Here is a 22758-nt window from a genome sequence, read left to right on the forward strand (position 1 = left end):
AGGCAAGGCTGACTCATGTCTGCATGAAGAGACCAATGGGCAGCCGGAGCCTCAGATATAAATAACGAATATCTATGTGTATTATAAAAGAAAAACATTCTTGAGGGAGAAAGGGTCACTTGCACGCCGCTGGATGGGATTTTATTAGCGCTCCTTGTTTGGTATTCCGCCGTCGCCGCCACCAGACTGCCTCTGTCGCGCTTTTGGGTAGCAGTTATAGTTTCTGTGCACTCGACAACCTGTGAGCCGGTAAGATGCCTCCTCCTTTCATTTCAGCTGCGCCCATCGTGCCTTTCTATACAGACAGACTGAGTTATCCAGGAGGAAATTAGATTATATCAATTATTACATAGGGGGAGATATCTGCCATAATTCACCGTATCATTTGGGAGAAATTAGTCCTTGATGAGTGGCGGAAGGAATTCATTAGTTGTCCAGTCTGTCTATCATAGCAGAATGACATTGAGTGATGATTGTGTGGGAAATCAAAGCGCAACTTAATTGAAATGTCGATTGCTCGGTCAATTTGTGAATGATGTGTACTATTTATGTGGACATTATAGTTACATATTATCATTATTTGTTAAGTAAATCGGTGCTGTTTCAAACATGAAGGCTCAAGCTTTTTTGAGATATATCTTCTATGCCGAGCCGAATGTGTCCGTGTTGTTTTTATTCCTCAGAAATGTCAGCTGTTGTTTGCTGTGGTTTATCACAGACACACTCATTGGTTCTTAACAGAACCAAAAAAGACACATTTGCTCCAATCAGCCATTAGAGCTTAGTGTAAATAGTCATCTTTCTTTCATATTCAGCTCCAAATTTACTTTTGTGGTCTAACGTTGTCCCTAATTTCTTGAGATTAATTGCCAAATGCTATCCATAATGTTATCACTAATAATATCTAACGTGCGTATTGCCAGTGCGTCGTGCGCAATCCTTTCCATTTCGCGCGTCTTGATTCACAGCCTCAGACATGCTTGGACATCACATCATTTTTTAATCATACCAGGGCCTGTGCCAGATAAACTGAGCAAATCATTTAGATAAATTGGCTGCTCAGGCTGTGAACTGGACAAGCTGGTCGGGCAGTTTCTAACCGTGGACCGTTTTGTTTGCAGTTGAATAATTCCCCAGCTGGAGATCAGATAACAGAGGACTGATGGCCACGTCTGAACCGAGAGCCACCGGCGGCGACCAGGACCCCAACTCCGCCAATTTAAGACCTCCGTCCACAAGTACGTCCTCACACCCATGCCTCTGTTAAAAACCCCCAGTCCATACCCGGGGGGTAAATTCTTGTTGGGGTAGTTCTTCCCTGGAGGACAGGGACTCGGTGCCTTGCTCAGGGACACTTCTGCGGTGAAATCTATTGCCAATACGCAGGCTTAAAGCACCCCCACCTACACACACACACACACACACACACCCTCCCGGCTTCAGTCTGCCTCTGTCTGCCCCCTCCCTCTCTCTCTCCTCCTTCTCTGTCTGATAAAAGCCTCTCTCTCCCGGGCCATTTGCTGTGTGGGCTCCGTCGTTAATCATCCCGGTTAAAAACAGAGCCATCACAGCGGCCTGTAGCTGTCTGGAGGATCAGCGGCGCACACATAAAGCGCCATTAAGACAGCGCTATTTGTAACGAGCCAAGAATGACCTTAGTGATGATGTTTTCAGAATAAATATGTATTTTCAAATCGGGAAAAAAAATCCTAGTGGGAACATTTAGGTTATTTTTTTTTTTATCTCAACCACGTTTGTTTTGGTTTTCTAGGACTTAATAGCGTTTTTTTTCCAAACGATCCTGACGGATTTATGAAATAAACTCTATCGGTTTTTATTTATTTTGATTTATTTTTGTCATATTTGGTTTTTCAGAGTTTTTCAGCCAAATATTAAAGAGAATGGACTGAATATCCCGAGGTCCAGTTTAATTTCTACATCAAATTAAGATGTTTGAATCTTTTTATTTATTTGTAGCCCTTGGGTGTCAATAAATGTGTCTTACCTTAAAATATGTTATGGTTATTTTAAATGTGAATTTGTTCTTTGGGTAAAAAAAAAGAGCCATTTAAACAGAGTGTTTGTTTTGTCTGGGTTGCTTGTATACTGCTGCTGGATGTTGTCATTATCTCTCTGCCACGCTCCATCTCACGCCTGGCGGCTTCTAGTGTCTGCAGCTACGTGTGTGTGTGTGTTTGTGTGTGTGGCCGGCCTCAGCACTTTGAGCTCCACTTTCTCTCGGAATGAAGTTGCCTCAGTAAATTTAAATACTTGTTTTTGTTTTGAAAGTTTTCCATGAGGTCCCCTCTCCGCCGCGCTGTGCATTTTATTCCCTCTGGCTTCTGCTTCATCTCTGCTCATGCATGGCCACGCTCAGGTCTGCGTGCGTGCGTGCGTGCGTGTGTGTATATGTGTGTGGGTGGCGCGAGCTTGCGTGCATGATGTGGACGCATTAAAGCTCACTATAAGTTTCTGCATCAAGCCTGCTACGGTCTTCCCGGCCACAGACATTACCAGCTCGCTTCAGTCACATACTGTGTTTCACTCAATTAATTCCTGCCCGCCTCCGCGAGCTCATTTCACGGGTGTTAATTCCAGTCCGCCCCTCGGCTGGGTGTGTGAGCCGGCGTGGATCTGCCGGCCGGGCCACTGTCTGTCCCTATCGATTCAACTTAAATCGGAAATGTTATAAAGACCCATCCCCTTATGATCAGTGGGTGTTGTGATAAATAATCAAATAATAATAATAATAATAATGGAAGAGGTGAGTTCTCTCCCAGCAAAGTCAAAGAACTGCCACAAACCGCCAGAAACACACCTGACGTGTCCAGGATCACACACCCGGCCCGGGAGCCGTCCGCCGCCTGTGCTGTCTGCTCTCTGCTCTGTGTCCGTGGCCCGCAAGTCACAAACTCAACCGTTCACTCTGTTTTAGCTTACGAATATGCGTGGATGCACGGATGCACGCGGAAACTGGGGATGAAGATTTGCGGTAAGTATTTTTTTTTTTTTTTTGAGGGTCTTGTATCTGTTATGCAGCATTTTGACACCGAAACTTTTCTTACACATCTTATAAATAATGTTTTTTTATTTTTATTTTTGTGGCTCAAGTCACCTGTCATTCCTTCTCACAAAGGGAGTCATTTTTGTCTCTTTTCTTCTTTAAATTTTCAACATCATGTCACTGTTATTTTTTATTTTCCTTTTTACCCATTTTGAGGCCTTTTGAAAAAGGCCACGACAAGGACTGTTCAGTACAGTTACGTCTGTCACTGTGAGTTTCCATCTTCTGAAGGTCAGTGGACATTAGCCTGTAGGTCCAAGGATGTGAGCCGAGGGGCAGTCCCCCGACCCCGAAGCCCCCCCGACATGCCTTTTCCATTACATCAGTATCAGGAAAATCCAAGACAAGCCTGGAAAGGTGGAATTTGCAGTTCAGACCGACCCTTAAATTAACCAGTAAATGTGACGGTATTATCATTTCCCAGTCACATATTTCCTGAGAGACATTTATCCGAGTGTGAATCTGTGCAGCCTTACTGTGTTACTGTGAGAGGCGGATGTGACGTCGCAGAGAAGGCGTTCACGTTTCTCAGTCTGAAGGAGTGGTTTTAAAAAGGTAAACGGATGATGGATGGATGATGTTTACCACCTACCCAATTGTGGATGAATTTCAATTTCTTGTGAGATATTACCGGCTCATTTGCTGGCAGAAATGAATTAAGAATCGAATATTTTTGATTGATTGAGTGAGTGATTTGTTCATTGATTGACTGCCATTTCTGAGAATGAGAAAATGACCGGCTGTGATCGGTTTAAATGACATTTAAATGGTCTGGAAATGAAATGGAAATAAACTATTTTATATAGGTATCTTAAATATGAATAATTTTATTTGGGACTCAATGAAGGATATGTGGAAGTGGAGTTTTCTGTGAAAAATACGGGACAGAATATTTCATATCTTAGAGATCACAGTGGACGACCTCCACGTGTTTCACGCACAATTAGTCCCCAACTCTATACGGCGGATTCAGAGCGCAATATGCAGGACACGGATCGATCATGGAGCTCAACACTATAGACTTGCTTGCAGGGGCAGACTGCCTGAGGCCTGTGCACACCCTTCATTAAGTCCTCCTTATAGGGCGGTATTTATTGGCTGCATGGTTCATTACCGCAGGCGGTCCTGCCCACCGACCCGGTCTGTCTGCGAGGGCAGGAGGGAGCTTCCTGACCGGGGTGTGGTTTTGATATCACAGGGTGGGGCAGCCACCCCAACGTTTGTGTGCGTTTGCGTGCGTTTGCGTGTGCGTGAGTGCGTGTGTGTGTGTGTGTGCATATTTAAACTTCGGCTTCCACCAAAACATTTCTGATAATAGACTTTGGTTCACGAGGATCTGACGTTAGATAACAAAGACATTCTTCTAAATTAGTTATCCCACTCATATATTTATCATCATTGACTATTCATACGTTGATTCGCCTTATAATAGCCTCCTTTTCATTTAATTATCATTTTACTGTATTTGTTTGCTTCCGTCATTAAGTCCTCCTTGTGTGAGGGATGGAGATGTTTGGTGATAACTCCTGCCCTCCGCCGTGTAACACCTTAGGGTTCCTGCAGAAGAACAACAGTCTGGAAGAGAAGGGAAGGCTGGCGGGCCAGAAGAACCTGCTCTCGGTCGACAACAGTGAGAGGGACGAGCGTTTCCGCCGCACCGAGACCGACTTCTCCAACCTTTTCGCCAGAGGTGAGGTATTTCTGCAGGGCTGCACCAGACCAGAAGAGAGCTCGTTGCTTTATTACAGCGTCTTTATTTCACATCTAATGAATTGATTGTGCTTTCTGCCAGGATAAGAGCGTCAGATGCTTCCGAAGAAGCAGTAAAGTCCAATCTTCAGTTTTGTTACTGTTTGATAATATAGCCTGACATATTTTTAACCTTTGCTTCACCGAATCTAAGTGTGTTATGTATTTGAAAAACTGGCCAACATCTCAAAAAAAGAAGAAGAAGAAGCCCGAGCTTCAGAAGCTATGATGTTAAAAACCTACTCTATAGGCTCAGGTGGGCTTTTTGAATATTTTGACAGTGAAAATGAAAACAATAATTCATACACCAGCTTTTGCTTATAAACTGCTCCCAATGTTCTTTGTGTTCTCACTCTATAATGAGTATGAATTAATAGGAGGTTGCAAGATCGATACCTCTCGTCGCTTTCAGCCAAAATTTATGACTCATGCTATTCGACTTCTCCGATAATAAATACAGTCTTTATTCGCCATGAATATTTCGTCCATCGTACAAAGGTGCCACAGTTTTCTAAAGGCTCCTCGCTTTGACAGACTCAGGCCTCCATTACAGGCCCACTGTTTGGATTCAGCACCCAGGTTGACCCCCCCCCCCCCCCCCCCCCCCCTCCGCCTCTGTCCCCAACTCTCAGACCTGCTGCCAGCCAAAAATGGAGAGGAGCCCACCATGCAGTTTTTGTTGGAGGTGGTCGACATCCTCACCAACTACGTCAAGAAGACTTTCGACCGTTCCACCAAGGTGCTGGACTTCCACCACCCCCACCAGCTGCTGGAGGGGATGGAGGGCTTCAACCTGGAGTTGTCCGACCAGCCCGAGTCCCTGGAGCAGATCCTGGTGGACTGCAGGGACACGCTTAAATATGGCGTCCGGACCGGTGGGTGGGTTTACCTTCAATACAGATCAGACCACAACTCAGGCCTTTCAGTCGGCTACGTAATTTTGAATAGTGACAAAATGACAGTATGTTGTTAAAAATATAATCAGCATTTTTACTCCATTAAATAAAATAACGTTTTTACGATCATTATTATTTATCTATTAGCTTCAAACTTTGGATGTAGCCCAAGTGCAAATTATTTTGCAGACAAATCCTAACGTTCTACGATGTTTACATCCACTATTGTTATCGTGATAAAAAAAAAGTGCCAAATGCTTCACGTTCATGTAAATTACTACCGACAACTTTATTGTGCAGATATGAATTCTGCACAAACCATTTGGGGAAAGCTGTTTTAGGGATAGTATACAGATTATCACGATGACTGCTTTATTTATCGTCCCCTTGGTAATTCGGTTCACATCCTCCTTTTCTTTCCCTTCGACTTATTAAAGCAAGTGTCGCCTGAGGGGGGATCCTAACACGGGCTGTTTCAAGCTGTTAAAAACGACAGCGCTCAAACTGTCTCCTGGGGTTTATACATCAGGCAGTTTCTTCGGTGCATATTATTCACTGCCACTTTTAATTTGGACACTTGGTGTTTTCAGTCTGTTTGTTTTTGTTTTCTCTGCGTTGTTTTGTTTTTGGTGAGCGCTGACTGGGGGAGCTGGCCGCGGTGCTGAAACCCGGAGCTGACTTTTCTTTTTGTCGTCAGGTTAATTAAAGCAACATCAATTCTAATACATCAGTGTTTGACATAAAATATTTATATTTAGAAGTCAATTCATATAATTCAGATAATATATATGCCACGTTATATTTATTATTCGAGCCACCCAATACCACATCCAGAGGTGTTGATATATCCATGACTGCATTTAGGCTGCAGGCCTATTGTGTGCAAGTACCTCAGAGTCTAAATGGCTGTCACACAGTCTTGTAACCAATGTAATTATGGTACACTTCTCAGGCTCTGTCAGGTCCCTCAGGTTTCATGGTTGACCAAGGAAATACAAAATGACACCCAAATGGAAACTAAAATGAAGAGCTATTTCTTGATGCTGCTCATATTTTATATTATCAGATTATTTCAGCTTTATCCAGCATACTGGTGAGCATTCTTCAGTTTCTCAAAACTGTCTTATGGCTTTCTCTTCGTAAAGGTAACAATTCCTCCGTTAAGTGGCACGTATATGTTTTTTAAGTCATTGATATATTTATTTTTTATGTCAGGTCACCCACGCTTTTTCAACCAGTTGTCTTCTGGTCTGGACATTATTGGTCTGGCTGGAGAGTGGCTGACCTCCACTGCTAACACCAACATGTAAGTCATGCAGGAGGCTGCTTTCATTGTTTGCATGCTTGTGACACAGTCAACTACACAGGGGGAACACTTCTACATGTCATGACAGGACAACTGAGATTTCCAGTTTCTAGGACACAGGAAATAGGTCCCAGTCATCATCATATAAAATCATTATGAAAGATGCTTATGGTGTTTCCCTTAGCTCACTCCACTGTTGGTTACAACGTCCTCTGAGGGCAGTTATATAAAGTGTTAGCTTTGTCCTGTAGAGACTTTGTGTTGACAGACGGTGGGCTGCCATTGTGTACTGTATATTGGAGACGGCCCAGCCTCAGGGGTGGTTAGATTGCATATTGATCTCAGGTCACAGTTACATGGTGGCCCAGTCTGATAGAGGGCACGAACCATATCAACATCACACACCCTCAGCGCAGATACACACACGATCACACATAAGCTATAACCATGTGATTACTAGACTAGAACAAGGAATGTCCCACTAATACTATTGTACAATATTAGAATACACACACACAGGTAAAATAATAAAACAACTCTGTCAATCCATTCCAATGTCTGCATTTAATGATTGCATTTATTATTGTTTAATCGCTCAGTTATTTTCTCAAAGAAGTGATTATTTGTTCCAATTTTAAAAATGTCAAAATTTTCTAAAGTTGACATAAAGCAGAATATTTAGTATTGTCCAACCGATATTGCTTATTCTATATCAGCCTCAGAAAAGCAAAAGCAGAGCATACTCAACAAATGAGACAACAGAAATTGGAACAAATAATTTAAATAAAGAGTCCAAAGCAGAATCGGCCTTTTAACAACAACAGATATACAGGCATTTGCAGTGATTACACTGACATCTTAACATCTCTAGTTTTATGGAACAGTCTGACATGGAGACTCCAGGATGGATGCAATGCATAGACTAAATATGGGAATTAGACAATAGACTCCGGTCCACGTAGACAAATTAAACATTAAGGATCTTTAACTATCCTGGCCACTCCCTTCTCTCCTGAGAATAATAAACCAAAAGCTGGAAAGGGAAATTGGCAACCTTAATTCACCTAATTTCTCAAAACATTAGCTTAGCAACCCACCCCCTCTTAGGAAAAACTTCCCCAACTCATCTCCTGGTTGGAAGAATGCCCCAAGAGAAAAGGCCATTGAATTTACACATTCATGCACACTTTCATAATGACTCTCTCTCTCTCTCTCTCACACACACACACACACACACAGACACACACATGCACACACAGGCACACACCGGCTCTGGCTGTCCCAGATAAAACAGCTAAGGTTTCCAGTCCATTGACTGCAGGCTCATTGTGAGCTGGTCTTAGCAGATAGGCCAGCTGGGCCCCACACTGACACACAATGTCCTCCGGCTGCACAGAAAACCCTGTCACACTGTGGAAACTGACTGCCACAGTTCCCTGTGGAGTGCTCATTCTGGCTCTATTGTCCCTGTGGATACAGACTGACTCAGTGGTCCTTTTAGAGGCTGAGAGGAGAGCGTGGTTGGGGGTCACAGGGTTAGTCACATAGAGACACACGCACACACACATTCAAACACAGACCCATACACGATGAGTGCCCTTGATGACAATAATAAGGGCATTTAGGGGCTGTCCCTGGGGACAGGCAGGTGACTGAGGGGTAATTTTCACCCTGAAAAGACCAATGATTGGCTCTGATTGCGATAATGATCACCATTATTGTCATTACAGCATGAAATGACTCACAGAGAGAAGGAGAATTTTAAAAAGGTGCTCTGGCTTTGTTCCTTTTCAGATGTGACTGGGACGAATTTTGAGAGAAAATGTTAGACATCAGGGTATTTTTTCCTGCTCCTTATATCAGCTATAATTCCATAATGTTCACACACACCTCATCCAGGGGATGGATGATCAGGAAAGAGAGAAGACACTTACTCTTCTCTCTCATTTTATCCCCTGTTGTTACTGTTCATGGTCAAAGCCCAGCAGTCATAATCTGGTCTAGTGTATTGACTAGGAGCTAATGTTCCGATCAAATCCATCCCACAGATTTTTTCTCACCAGGCGTAATTACACAAGAAAAATGTGTCCCTCATCTATTTTGCTTCATCTTTATATTTTCATTTTCATCCCCCATCATGGCTGTCACTCTCCTTATTTTCTGCTTCTTCTTTTTGTCCTGCTTTCTCTCCTCGCTCTGCTTGCACATCCTTGCCTCCTCTTTTGTCACAGTTTTCTTTAGTCCATTGTTTCCCTGCAGCTTTTATCTCCGCTTCTTTACCCTAACTACTAAATGCTTCGCTCCTTGTTCAGAAACCTACACGAAAAAAGAAATCTGAGAGGAACTGAAGAGGATGGAGATAATGTTATTGTTTTAGATGGGTATGGAGGCGGCCAGTGGCCAAGTGGGGGAGTGTTGTGTAACTGGCCTCATTAGAAGCAGGGTAAACAGGGATCGTTCCTGAGAGTGAGTGTGCGAGATAGTGAGATGGCCTGTCAGTTAGCAAAGACAGCAAAAGCTTAGACTCTCTGTGACACATTTGATCTTCTTATCCTTTACAGGAGTTTTGTGTCGTCCATGGAGCTGCCATGCCACCTGTAATTTTATCTTTTGTTGAGAGGTCAAAGACAAATCTGCCATTTTTAAAAGGCTGTTTTCTGTCTCTCATCTCCTTGTGTTGTGGAGATCTATTTATGTCTTTTAATCTTTTCCTCTCTTGAAATGACAGAATAACATTAATAATCATGGTCTCCTCCTCAGTCTCTGTAGTTTGGGGCCAGCAGAGGCTGTTATCTCTTTAAAACACTCCCATCTTTCTCTCTCACACACTAACACACATGCAAACACAACACATTCACATCGCCTCAGCCGCCAAATCAGCTGCATTCAGACTCAGCAGTGAGATTGGCAGGATTGACAGATAGCCATCAGAGCTTTGTGTGCATTAATTAAACTACTGAGTGATTTTTTTGAGGCATTTGAATATTAATGTTTGCTGCCCAACTCCTATCAGACACTTTTTAATTAGCCCAGTCAGCACAAGCTCCAGTTTGTGCTCTGTGGATGGAATTATAGCAGAGCTAATGAAAAAGTAGTGAGCCTGTGTGTGTGTGTGTGTGTGTGTGTGCGGTGGCAGCGTGACTGTGTTTTGGGTTTTGTAATCTGCAAATGTGGGCATAACAGTTATCTTTTATTCCTCTTTCCCACAAAGCAGTTTTTAATGACTCTTTTCTTGCAGTGACATTGATTGACACATTATATTCAGCAGTTTTGTGACATGGTTGACAGGTTCACCTATGAGATTGCTCCAGTGTTTGTGTTGATGGAACAGCTGACTTTGAAGAAAATGAGAGAGATGATTGGTTGGCCAGATGGAGAGGGAGATGGACTCTTCTCACCAGGTTGGTCTATTGTAACTGTATCTATTTACATATATTAGAATATATTAATACACTCATCTTCTACCACTTATCCATTTCCGGGCCGCAGAGAAAGCTGGAGCCAAACCAGCAATCGCAGGGACAACATGCTGGTGTCAGTTTCCTCCCTCTGTCCAAAGACATCATGTTTGGGTTAATTGGTGACTCTAAATTGTTTGTAGGCCTGAGTGTGAGTGTGAGTGGTTGTTGGTGTGTTGGCCCTGTGATGGACTGGTGACCTGTCCAGGGTGTACCCCGCCCTCACCCAGTGTGAGCACCCAAAAAGATGACTGAATGAATTAATGTTAATACCGTTGAGTCCCAGTCATTTTGGAAATAATACAACAGTTGTGACCATTGTTCTGTCCATGGTGCTGATCTGTTGGTCTCCGTTCAACAGGGGGTGCTATCTCCAACATGTACAGTGTGATGATTGCACGTTATAAGTATTTCCCAGAAGTCAAGACCAAGGGGATGTCAGCTGCTCCCCGCCTTGTCCTCTTCACATCAGAACATGTAGGGCACCATGAGCACACATACACGCACAATATCCATAAGAAGATGTTTTGTGGCTTTGATAATCAGAAACCAAAATTCAGCGTAGGGAGGAGTCTCTCTCTTATTGGCTAACTGATTTCTCAGAGATCAAATGAAAATGCAGGCGATTTCAGGTAAACACTTCAGATCTTGAGAAGTTGGATGTTGGGCCCAGGTGGGTGGGGCTTGGCACATGGCTTAGAGCAGTGACTGCTTTGTTGTGACATCACAATGTTGTAGAAGTGCCGACAAGTCATTTTATGGCTCAGTGCGTGAACGCGTGCTGTGAGCATTTCTCTAACTGAGCACTTAATGCCACAAGGGATCTTTAAGTATTCCCATAAAGTAGGCTATACTGTATGCTTCACTGATTGTAGATTACGGCCATTGAAGAAGCCCTGTAGTAATCAGCAGGTCTATTTGAATCAAGGCAATGGCTATTTAAATGGTTTTGTTTGACTTTTATCACACCCGCTTTTGTCAATGAACAGCAGAGCTGACAACATATCAGCCCGTAAGATAAAGTTCATGTAGCAATTAGCTCCTGAAATCTCCACTCTAGTTGAGCTTAGCTGTTATTTCACAGGCTGATGAATCGTTGTTCTGATGCTTTTTCTCTTCAGAGTCACTACTCCATAAAGAAGGCAGGAGCTGCTCTGGGCTTCGGCACTGAGAATGTGATCCTGTTGAGCACAGATGAGAGGTATGGGATTAACGTTAGAAATTTGCGCAAAAATAATTTCATCGAGTCATGATGCAAACACGCTGCTCTGCACCCTTATCAGGGGAAGAGTCATTCCTGCAGATCTGGAGGCCAAGATCATTGATGCTAAACAGAAGGTCGGTATCTTCCTTTTACTTTCATTCCTTTTATGTCTCTTACAACGATTTTGTTCTTCTAAGTGGTGCATGTGGTTTTATCTGTAGGGTTACGTGCCATTGTTTGTGAATGCCACCGCTGGTTCAACTGTGTATGGTGCATTTGATCCAATCAATGAGATCGCTGATATCTGTGAGAAGTACAATCTATGGCTCCATGTTGATGTAAGTAGTTGACACTGGTCCAGTTAAATTGTAATATTTTGATAGTAGCTATCTGTGTACCTTTATGTAACAGTAACTGTCCTGTGTCCTCAGGGAGCGTGGGGTGGTGGCCTGCTGATGTCCAGGAAGCATCGCCATAAGCTCAGTGGAGTTGAGAGGTGAGCACACAATAATAACGAGTTGGATTTCTCTGTATTATTGCTGAAGGAACATTTAATGGGGGCTATGTCGGTACTTGAACACGTATATTAAACTTTGCAGAGCCAACTCTGTCACATGGAACCCTCATAAAATGATGGGTGTGCCTCTGCAGTGTTCGGCCATCCTGGTCAGAGAGAAGGTACACACACACACACACACACACAGTACATGCTCGCTATGTCTCTACATTCATTATCTCATCTCGTAGTAATAGCACGCCAATACAGCTAACATAGTTCCAACAGAAAGGATGGGAAAAAAATGTCATGGACTCTGTGTTTGTCTTCAGGGAATCATGGCAGGCTGCAACTCCATGTGCGCCGGCTACCTGTTCCAACCGGACAAACAGTATGACGTCACATACGACACAGGGGACAAGGCGATCCAGTGTGGTCGGCATGTCGACATCTTTAAATTTTGGCTGATGTGGAAGGCCAAGGTGAGATTAAGTGAGACGGATAATCTGTATAACTGCATAACTACAGGTTGTACGTTGACCTACAGATTAAAATGTAATGAATTGAAAAGTAACTGATACAGGGTCAACAATAACACGTGCTTTAGTGTTCTACTCATTGGTTTTTGCAGTAATTACTGTCTCACCAGCCTTTCTCTTCCCCCGGCAGGGCACCATTGGGTTTGAGCAGCACATTGACAGGTGTCTGGACCTGTCTCAGTACCTGTACAACAAGATCAAGAACAGGGAGGGGTATGAGATGGTGTTTAATGGAGTGGTGAGTTTGCTTAACTTTATGTTCTTTCAGTTTTAAATTCATCACAGAGGAAAGTTTTATATTTAAGTCATTTCGAAATACTGACTTTCTTTGTTAGCTATATATCAACATGACATCAATTAATGGGGAATTAACCAACAGAACACACCCATTCTTATCCGCTGTAGCATCTAAAGTGTCAGATATATTTGTGATTTTAATTACACCTTTTTAGTGGAGTTTTAAGTCTCTGAGCACTGATACTTTCCCTGTGTTGATATGGAACCTATACTTAGTAAATATAATAAAAAGATTTGGACATCTCCCGCTATCCCTCTAGCTCTGTCAGTATTTATCTTGCTGCTTTTCCACTACTTCCATCTTCATTTTCTTGGTGTTTGGTTTAAATCTATAGGCCATGTGTGTGTGTGTGTGTTAATTGTGTTTATTTCTGTCTATAGCCACAGCACACCAATGTTTGTTTCTGGTACATACCACCCAGCCTGAGAGGGATGCCAGATGGTGATGAGCGGCAAGAAAAACTCCATAGGGTACAGCATCAATTATTTCCAGCAAATAGCAGTCACTTTCATAAACCTGATGGATGATGTGCTGATAACTATTATGAATATCATCAGGTGGCTCCAAGGATCAAGGCCATGATGATGGAGTCGGGCACCACCATGGTGGGATATCAGCCTCAGGGCAATAAAGTCAACTTCTTCCGTATGGTCGTCTCCAACCCAGCAGCCACTCAGTCTGACATCGACTTGCTCATCGATGAGATTGAGAGGCTGGGTCACGACCTGTAGGCTGCTGCCGCTGTCTGTTATCTGTTATATTTGCATCGAGGTGAAACAGTCACAGTGCTACTGACAGAGTTATGGCAGGACATGTTTTAGGTTCTTTCTATCTGGTCCGTCTCAGCCTGAAGCATTTTGATTGTTTCTCCAGATGAAGAGAAACGAGCAACAAGAGAGACTTTGAGTGTCTTACTCACTCTGTCTTATGAAGTTCCTCCTATAGACAAAATATATAGACCAGTATCTGAAAGCTCCAGGTACAACAAACATGCTCTAATGTATGAAATCTCGTTATGTACGTGTGTGTTTGTGTGTGCCTGTCGGTGTGTGTCATCTAGTTTCCAATGTAATTTGTGTTTTAACACGGGCGCGCTTGTATGTGTGTGTGTGGGTGGGTGAATGGGATCAAACAATTAAAGGGAGAAAAGCAAAGATTGAAATATTACAAAGTACCATAAGTTATTCCGCTGTATCATAAATTTGCTGCACACAATTGCATCATTGGTGCTTTCAGCTGTGTATATATTTAATCTTTAGTGAACCAACTGTCCAGAACCAGTGTCCGAGCCCCTGAAGCCATGTGTGTACAGTTGAGCATGTGGCACATCCTGTCATGTATCTTAGGCTAGACACTGTGTAAAAAAAAAATAAAAAAAGAAAAAAGTTAATGTGCACACCAGAGATACCAAGTGTGTTAAACTGGGAGGTGGGGTTAGTTCCACCTCCAGCATCTTAACTATAGCCTGCAATATTTTCCCTCATAGAAGTTTAAGATTAAGATTTAAAATGTCGACAGCTACCCCAAGTCTGTGGCAACATTTAATCTGTAAAACACTGGCTCGCTGTTTGTTTCATGCACTCATGTACTGCCCATATGTGTTTATAACATTAGTATAAAGTATAAGTATTTCATAATATAAGATCAAATATTTATTGGATTTCCACTGTTTGCAGATTCAGGTATTCCTTTGTAAATGCATCTTTATGTGTATTACATCGTAATACATTTGTAAATGTAATCACAGGAACTTGAGTAAAGTTTATTTTCAGTGATTTTGTCAGCCAAAGAAAGAGAAACGGGAACAGAGCAATCCATCATCCTTCATACATAAGTTCTTATAGACTATAGGTGTTTGTAAGATGTTGCCGACCTACCCTAAACTGCAATGCAATTTCTATAGTGTGTTTATTTCTGTGATTGTGAGTCTTTTTGACCGAATGTGTTGAGATGACTGACTGGCCTTCTGTTGAGATAAGAATGAAGTCTATAAAATCCTCCGGCAGTCATGCTGGTCTTTTATTTTAGAGTGAATCACCTGAACGTGAGAATGTACTCTCCTCTCGAGACTTGGAAGAAAGGATTGTCGTATCTGTCTGAATCCTAATGTATTTATTGTAATAAAGTATATTAATTGTAATTTATATTACCGGTATTCTCAGTGTATTCTCAGTGAATTCCTGTTTGTGTCTTTGCACAATGTTAACTTTCTTTCTTCCACTGTAAATGGATGTGTACTATGGCAGTAATATATAAGCGTTATGTTAACAAAGTATTTATGGTATCTAGGGACCATATGTGAATGACACATGTGCATAAATCATATTTAAGGTAATCTGTGTACTGTATGTGACCAGTGACTCCTGTACATGACCAATCCTAGCTGTAAGGGAACATTTCCCAGGAGGTTTTAAGTAGGCACTTTAACAGAATCATGCCATCTCAAAAAAAACTTTAATAAAATCTATTAAAGGGAAAAACGAGTGTGAATTATTGAAACACACAGAAAAAAGGCTGAGTCCTTCATAGGTCTCTCACGCGCACACACACACACACACACATACATTACTGCTTCCCTGCCTAATCATCTTTGAGACGGGTTTGTTTGCCCTCCGACTGATTCTCAGATTGGCTGTTCTCCAGCATCAAGTCTTCCTAACATATCAGCTCCTTCTTACATTTATGTCCTCCTTGGTTTTCATGTTCTCCTTTCTTCATCTCTTCAGCCCCTCCTCTTACTCACCTCAACTCATCGGCTTGTGTCTTTTGTCACATCTCTCTAGCTTTTATTCTCCTACATCCACGAGACTGAGCCTCCCTAAGACACCATATCACAGAAAAAGATGGGCACTGGTTACAGAGTCTCACACCCTTCACATGGAGGGAGCAAAATTATCAGAGGGAGTAAAGGTTAGCTTGAAGATGAAGTTCTGCTTTGTGTATAGCAGTGAGGATTTGATGTACTGCCACTGCCCTCTGGTGTCTGCACAATTAGCTGATGTAGTCCTGCACAGCATGAAATTCTAATAATGAATGGAGGGCATTTTGGTCTGTAAAGCCTATTATCATGACAGACATGGTGGCAGGTGTTTTGATCCAAGACTAGCTAATGATAGATAATTGTGGAAATACATAATAAATTTAAAATCTAATTTCAGTGGCCCTGTATTATATACTGCAGTTCAATAAAACAACAAAGATGCTGAAATAGTCCTATAAACTATGGTTTCACTTCACATTGACTTTTAATTTACTTTGCTTCATTAACATGGCTTTTTTAATCTTTTTGTATTTTTACCTCGCCTGTGCTTATTCAGTAATGGTAGCTACTTACCCCAGGCTTTAGTAATGGCCAGCACTTCAAAATCATTTTGGATTTGGTGTCTGTAAAATGAGCATATTTAGCTGTAATTTACTTTCCTGCTATTGGTACAGAAGTAGGTATTGTACATATGCAATGGAAATGCGTCTAGAACATATTTACTTGAACAGTACACTTACATATTGTCAAAGAAAATTGCACAATATTAGCATATACTCATGGAATACACAAGGACATGACCTGATAGATGAATAGATATGAATTTTGATAACTTTTTAATTAACTAACCCATTTTGTTTGAATATGTATGCCATTGTAAGAAAAAGGTTTTACATACAAAGAGTGTAAATAGAACAGGGTTTATCCAATTGTGAATATATGAGGAAGAATTTGCAGGTGAAAAGTTCATTGTTTCTGTCTTATTATTGTCTAATTATGATGTTTAAGAAAAAGCACTGACACAGATGCTGTGTTTTAGGCCATTTTCTTAAATGAGCAGAATAATAAGAGTATGGTGCTCCAAATCAGCCCAGTGTGAAAACAACAACAAAAACATAATACAGGAAAAAATAAACAAACTTAAATAAATGAATAAGACGTCTGTCTGTAAGTGAACTGGATATTAGTTTACAGACATTCATTATGATTCATTAGTGATCAAACTGGAGAGACCACAATAATTCTTTATATAACTACATTATAAAAATAACGATAGTAATAATTTAAACTAAATAAATTTAGCCATCATGAAATATGCTAAGTGAATTTTAACATTTTATGTCAATTCAAAATGAAATAATTTTGTAATAACAAAGAAACCGAACATTTCGAAAAGGCGTTATTTCCTGCCACGTAACGGCGCATGCGCATCGCTCCGCTGGTCACTTGGCTACGTGTACCCGGTGTGTGGAAGTGTTCAGGTATTTCATCTCTACTGGGTCACAAGTTGCCATAAACACCTAAAAGCCTTAAGATAGCTGAAGCATGGGGGGCTCGCAGAGTGTGGAGATACCGGGAGGAGGCTCCGAGGGCTACCACGTCCTCCGGGTGAGTTTCTTAGCCTCTGCATCCTGCTGTTAGCTGCTAGCTTAGCGTATGCTCAGAGGTGGCGCTTCCCCAGTTCTGTGTGTTGACGACAGGCCGAGGATGTGTTCCGGGGCCTCGGTCGAGTCAACACCAGCACCGTGTCAGGAAAACGCTGTGAGCATCAGAGCTGAGTCGATGTCTCTCTCTCTCTCTCACACACACACCTACCTTCGTTTAAGGGCAGTGTTCATGCCGGCCACATATACCAGTTAAATGTACTCATTTGCAGCTAAGCGGCAGAGCTGAAGCTAACTGAGGCTACGTAGCTGCGTGAATGACAGCTGCCAAGCTGGTTTTGTGAATGTATCCAATATCGGACGAAGCTCCTTTAACGCGGTTTTGTTCTGATCAAACTATGAGAGCATTGGGTGTTTGGTTCAGGGATGAAGCCAGCTCATGGTAAGTCCTGGCAGATCAGAGTCAGGGCTGATACTTCATGCAGGCTCAGGGAAGGGAAGCAGTCTTCAAACAACGGTGCTGTGCTTTGACCAGCTTAGGTCCAACCTATTTATGTTGTTTGCAAAATGTTGTCAGACACTAGTTACTTACAAATGCTAAAAGTGATTGTTGCGTACCAGCAGCAGCTCAAGTTGTCTCTCAATGTGGTGCAGGTTCAGGAGAACTCACCTGGACACCGTGCAGGACTGGAGCCTTTCTTTGACTTTATTGTCTCCATCAATAACACCAGGCTGGTAAGGAAAACCAGAAACCCTGTTTAACATGGTCCAATAAAAGTAACGAGGGAGACCGTATTTCACGATTGCCTCTCTTTCTTTTTCTATAGAACAAGGATAATGACACCCTGAAGGACTTGCTGAAAGCCAGTGTAGAGAAACCCGTTAAGATGCTGGTTTACTCCTCCAAGACTCTGGAGCTTCGGGAGTCCACTGTCACACCCAGCAACCTGTGGGGAGGGCAGGGCTTGCTTGGTGTTTCCATTCGGTTTTGCAGCTTTGAAGGAGTCAATGAGAATGTTTGGCATGTGCTGGTAGGTAGCCCTCATCCGTGTTTTCCCGTTTTAGGTGATAAAGTGGTATTTTATTCTCTTGTACTCTTTATTGAACAGGAAGTGGAGCCGAATTCCCCAGCAGCCCTTGCTGGCTTGCGGCCGCACACTGACTACATCATTGGAGCTGACACGGTCATGAATGAGGTAGTTTATTGGTGTTTCATTTCCTTGCTCCTATGACCTTTGAGATTATCTGTCTCGTTGTGAATTTGGTCTGTTTACTCCTTCTGTCTGCCTCTCTGTGACTTCATCCTGCAGTCTGAAGACCTTTTCTCTCTGATAGAGAGCCACGAGGGGAAAGGCCTGAAGCTCTATGTGTACAACACAGACACTGACAACTGCAGAGAGGTAGTCATCACCCCTAACAGTGCCTGGGGAGGAGAGGGCAGGTAATACCCTACACACTTATTTAGACTTTCATATGTAAGATGATGCTAATCCTGTGTTGCTGTACTGTCATTTAAGTGCCTACAATGAGGCTTTCATATCTGTTTTTTATGGATAATGCAATTTTTTCTTTGTAAGACGACACCCCCATCCTAAAGCTTTGATCTGCCAGTTGATTCTGTACCCAATGGAAACAGTTAAAAATTAACACGGCAGCATAATTATCATCAAATATGTAAGACCTTGCAGTAAATCAAAGTTCATTAACAGGCTAATCTAAAATGCATTCCATTGAAAATTGTTGTTCCATTGTTAGTTTGAGTCTGAGTTAATCTATCTCTTACCAGCCTTGGATGCGGGATTGGCTATGGATACCTACACCGGATCCCCACCCGGCCATTTGAGGAGGGGAAGAAAATCAGTTTCCCTGGGAATAATCCCGGTGAACCTGTTAGTCCACTGAAGGATGGATTCACTGAGGTCAGACCACAGATTGATTCCATATTACTGGTTGAACTTTGTCATGGCTCTATTCCAGTTCTCTAGTCACATTTGAGACAGGTTGAAGGCAAAGCTCTGAAATATGAATGCTATGTATGAAAATCTGAAAATCAGCATTTGTGTTAGAAGTAGCACTAAAATTTTATCCTGGAGTTGGCTTTGTGTCCCAGGAAGTCTGGCTTCCTCTACTTTGAGTCGGCGAAAACTTTAACCATCAGCATGCAGAGAGTATGGATGACATTGAAAAGATTTAAGTTCTGAGACATGCAGCCTAAAATTTTTTTCACACTTTATAAAAAGCAGACATCCTCATTATGTATGCAGCAAAGCAGACAGGAAGGACAGTGAGCAATGTTACTCATTAGAGTTAATTGCTTGTTAGGAAGAATGTGACCTTATCTGACAGCAGCATCTTTTTCTCTGCCCCCTGCTTCATGTTCTCTCTCTTGACTCCTTCAGGTCCAGCTTTCAGCAGTGAGCCCTCCTCCCAGTGCACCAGCTGTCTCCACAGGCCTGGAGAATTCACTGTCCAGCCTGTCGATCAGCACAGCCCCGCCCACCATGCCCAGTGAGCTGCAGACAGGTTTGTCACTCAGCTCATTAAATGGAAATGATATGTGTGATTGGGGGAAAAACAGCATCACGCACATTATACGTCCGCTCCTTATTATCTAATGTGATGCTGCGTTCTTCCTTCTCTGCTAGGTTTGCCCACAGTCCCCCTGCTTCCCTCTGCCACTAGCCCATCCCTCAGTCCCCTCACTCCATTGAATCCCACCTCCACCAACTTCAACCCTGCCACCACGCTACCAGGTGGGTGATTTCTCGAACGTTCAAAGCAAACCTCATCTGACTAAGTCACTGAGCTTTGATCTCCGCTATTGGGAAAAGCATTAGAGCTGTCTCTATAAGTTTATGAGAGCGTTTACATCTCTGCAGAATGAAGAGAAAGGTCAGCCTCGCCTTTGTTAGTCATCATCAAGTCTTACTTTGTGTACATAGTCTAGGGGTACAAAAAAAATGTTAAGCTTAAACTTTCAGAGCAGTAACAAACTCATTTAGCACAGTCAGTGTGCTCCTATTATTCATCACCAATTGTTCACGTTTTCTCTATTGTCAGCATGTGTATTACCTCTCGCCATTACCTGTCAGTTGTCTCGAACATTAATACGTTGTGTTTTGTGTGTAGGTCTGATGCCACTCCTTCCTAACCTCAACCTGCCGCTCCCAGACCTCAGTGCCGTGCCCCTAGTAGGCACCAGTACTTTACCACCACTAACAGGCACGACAGGTAAACAAAGTGTTGTAATCACTGTACACGGTACCAGCAGCTCCCACATTAATGGATTGTAACAAGTAGACATTTTTTTTGTCAACGCTTTGGAATACTGCTTTTGGATACAACATTTTTGAATGTAATTGTGACAGAAACATTTTCCCATAATGCACTGCATGTGAGAAATTAGCTTTTTCCACCATACACTGGGAATAAAAACATAAAGTATACACAATATGAACATAGTCTCATGTTAGATAGATTGTATATTCTGCATATATATTCATCATGCTAAAGTACCGGCCTCATGTGAGCATAATGTCTGTCTTCTCTCTCCATCAGTCCCACCTCTCGCCCCTCTCCCGCCTCTCAACTTGCCAGGTCTGGCCCCTTTCCCCCCTCTACCCACTGTGCTTCCCTCCCAGCTCCCTCCTCTCCTGCATCAGGGAGTGGCCCCTCTCTTACCCACGTCAACTGCCCCCCCTCCCACCTCGGTCACAGTCACAGCAGCACCCGCCGCTGACTCTACAGCGACCACGGAAGCCGCCTCCACGAACGTGTCGGAAGCACCAGCCCCTACGGAACCATCACTAACATCGTCGTAACCTGGGAAACAAGATCCTGCTTGCCATTAAACCAAAACACACACCCGGTTTCTCTCTTTTTCCCCAGTCTGTCTATTCTGTGTTTTTCTATTTATTTGGCCAAGAGGGACAAGCAGACAGATGCACCAGTTCAGACATGGAGGTCGGTTTGCTCCAATTCTGCGTGAGGAAGCTTGTGTGGAGCAATAAAGGATGGATGGATGGATATGAAGAATGGAGGACAGATGTAGACTGGTCCTACCAACATGTCTTTATTACCAGATTGTCACAGAGCTACTGTAAGAGGAGGATGAGGTCTACTCGTCCGCCTGTAGTTTCTTTTGCACTTCTGCAGTTACATTAAGGCAAATAACTATTTTAGTATTTTCCCTTTGATCTGGCAACCTTCCCTGACTGTTATCTTTATATAAACAGCATATGTTAAAGAGTCTGGATGTGAAATCGAATAGAATATTGATTGAATTACGACCTACATCATGACTCCCATGTAAATTAACAGAATAACAACCACCACCACCACAGATGTGAAACTGGAAGTTAACCAATCAGCTCACAGTCCAGTCCACAAGTTATTCACATGGTTTGATACGAAACGCAGGCTAACACAGGAAAGGAGCCTGTACTGCTGTAATTTCAGTTTATCATGTTACAGATTTAGGTCTAATCATCCAGCTCTAACATTTAACCCTTTTAACATTAGTTTATCAGAGTCCCCTGACCAATAGATTAACTTGATTGATATTAATTTTTGTTCGTATTTCTGAGTGTTTCCACCCAATGAATGAATCTGCATTATTTTGCACCACATTTGTGTTGAAATTATTAGTCTGTCCCTTTTGTATGTCTCTACGTATACACAATTCTTCAGTCTCTACCACAGAGAGACAGTAACAACCCGACGGCCATGCCAGAGGACAATAAGATTCACAGTTACAAGTGCTACTGAGTAGAGTGTGTTTGCTGTCGAGTGATTTATTAGTAGGGTGAAGTGTGTGTTGAGGTTCAACAAACAGCTCGTCTCCTCCTGGCATGGCCCAAACGAATTGGTGAGCAGAGCTACAGTGATGCATAACTGCCACAAGGTGTCGCTGTAACGGAAAACATCTGCAGTATGCACGGTGAAAGCAATAAAGCCAAATAAATTTTACTTAACGCCTCTGTGTTTCTTCGTACGAAGTCTGATATTTTTTGCTTTCTTGGATGGTCGCAGCCATACTTTAAATAAACGAAAGAACAGAATGGTAAAGTAGTAATAAGCACAGGGAAACTCCTCAATGTCCAATCCTTAAGATCAGAGTGAGATTGATGCAGGTTTGTTCAAAAATGCAAAAACCAAAAGAAACCAACACCTGCAACATTTAGGTTCAACGTGAGCAGACCATGTGAGAGGAACAATATAAAAAAAACAAATAAAACAAACAAAAAAAAAAATCAAATCCATCCACATAAACCAATTTCACAAACATGTAAAACACATGACTGAAGTCTGCTCCTCTAAGTGATGATGTCTCCAGTCAGAGATTAATGGATGGAAGTGAATTAGTCTTAAAATCCAGTTAGTT

General features: G+C 42.4%; 2 protein-coding genes across 2 annotated transcripts; both read left to right on the forward strand.

Moving 5' to 3' along the window:
- Nucleotides 1-1162: 1162 nt before the first annotated feature.
- On the forward strand, nt 1163-13741 carry LOC115057401 (glutamate decarboxylase 1-like). The gene is made up of 16 exons (XM_029524500.1): nt 1163-1238; nt 2936-2992; nt 4617-4754; nt 5446-5688; nt 6925-7015; nt 10304-10416; nt 10835-10950; nt 11595-11674; nt 11757-11811; nt 11899-12015; nt 12109-12173; nt 12277-12355; nt 12506-12655; nt 12843-12950; nt 13391-13480; nt 13568-13741. The coding sequence occupies exons 1-16, from the start codon at nt 1163-1165 to the stop codon at nt 13739-13741; spliced, it is 1752 nt and encodes a 583-aa protein (XP_029380360.1).
- A 3468-nt stretch (nt 13742-17209) lies between these two features.
- On the forward strand, nt 17210-22364 carry LOC115057228 (Golgi reassembly-stacking protein 2-like). The gene is made up of 10 exons (XM_029524170.1): nt 17210-17379; nt 18030-18110; nt 18203-18406; nt 18485-18571; nt 18686-18816; nt 19162-19294; nt 19775-19898; nt 20021-20128; nt 20505-20606; nt 20934-22364. Exons 1-10 carry the CDS (start codon nt 17317-17319, stop codon nt 21194-21196), a joined length of 1296 nt encoding a protein of 431 aa, XP_029380030.1. The 5' UTR covers nt 17210-17316; the 3' UTR covers nt 21197-22364.
- The last annotated feature ends 394 nt before the right edge of the window (nt 22365-22758 follow it).

The sequence above is a fragment of the Echeneis naucrates genome, chromosome 17, assembly GCF_900963305.1.
Source record: "Echeneis naucrates chromosome 17, fEcheNa1.1, whole genome shotgun sequence".
Classification (NCBI taxonomy): Eukaryota; Metazoa; Chordata; class Actinopteri; order Carangiformes; family Echeneidae; genus Echeneis; species Echeneis naucrates.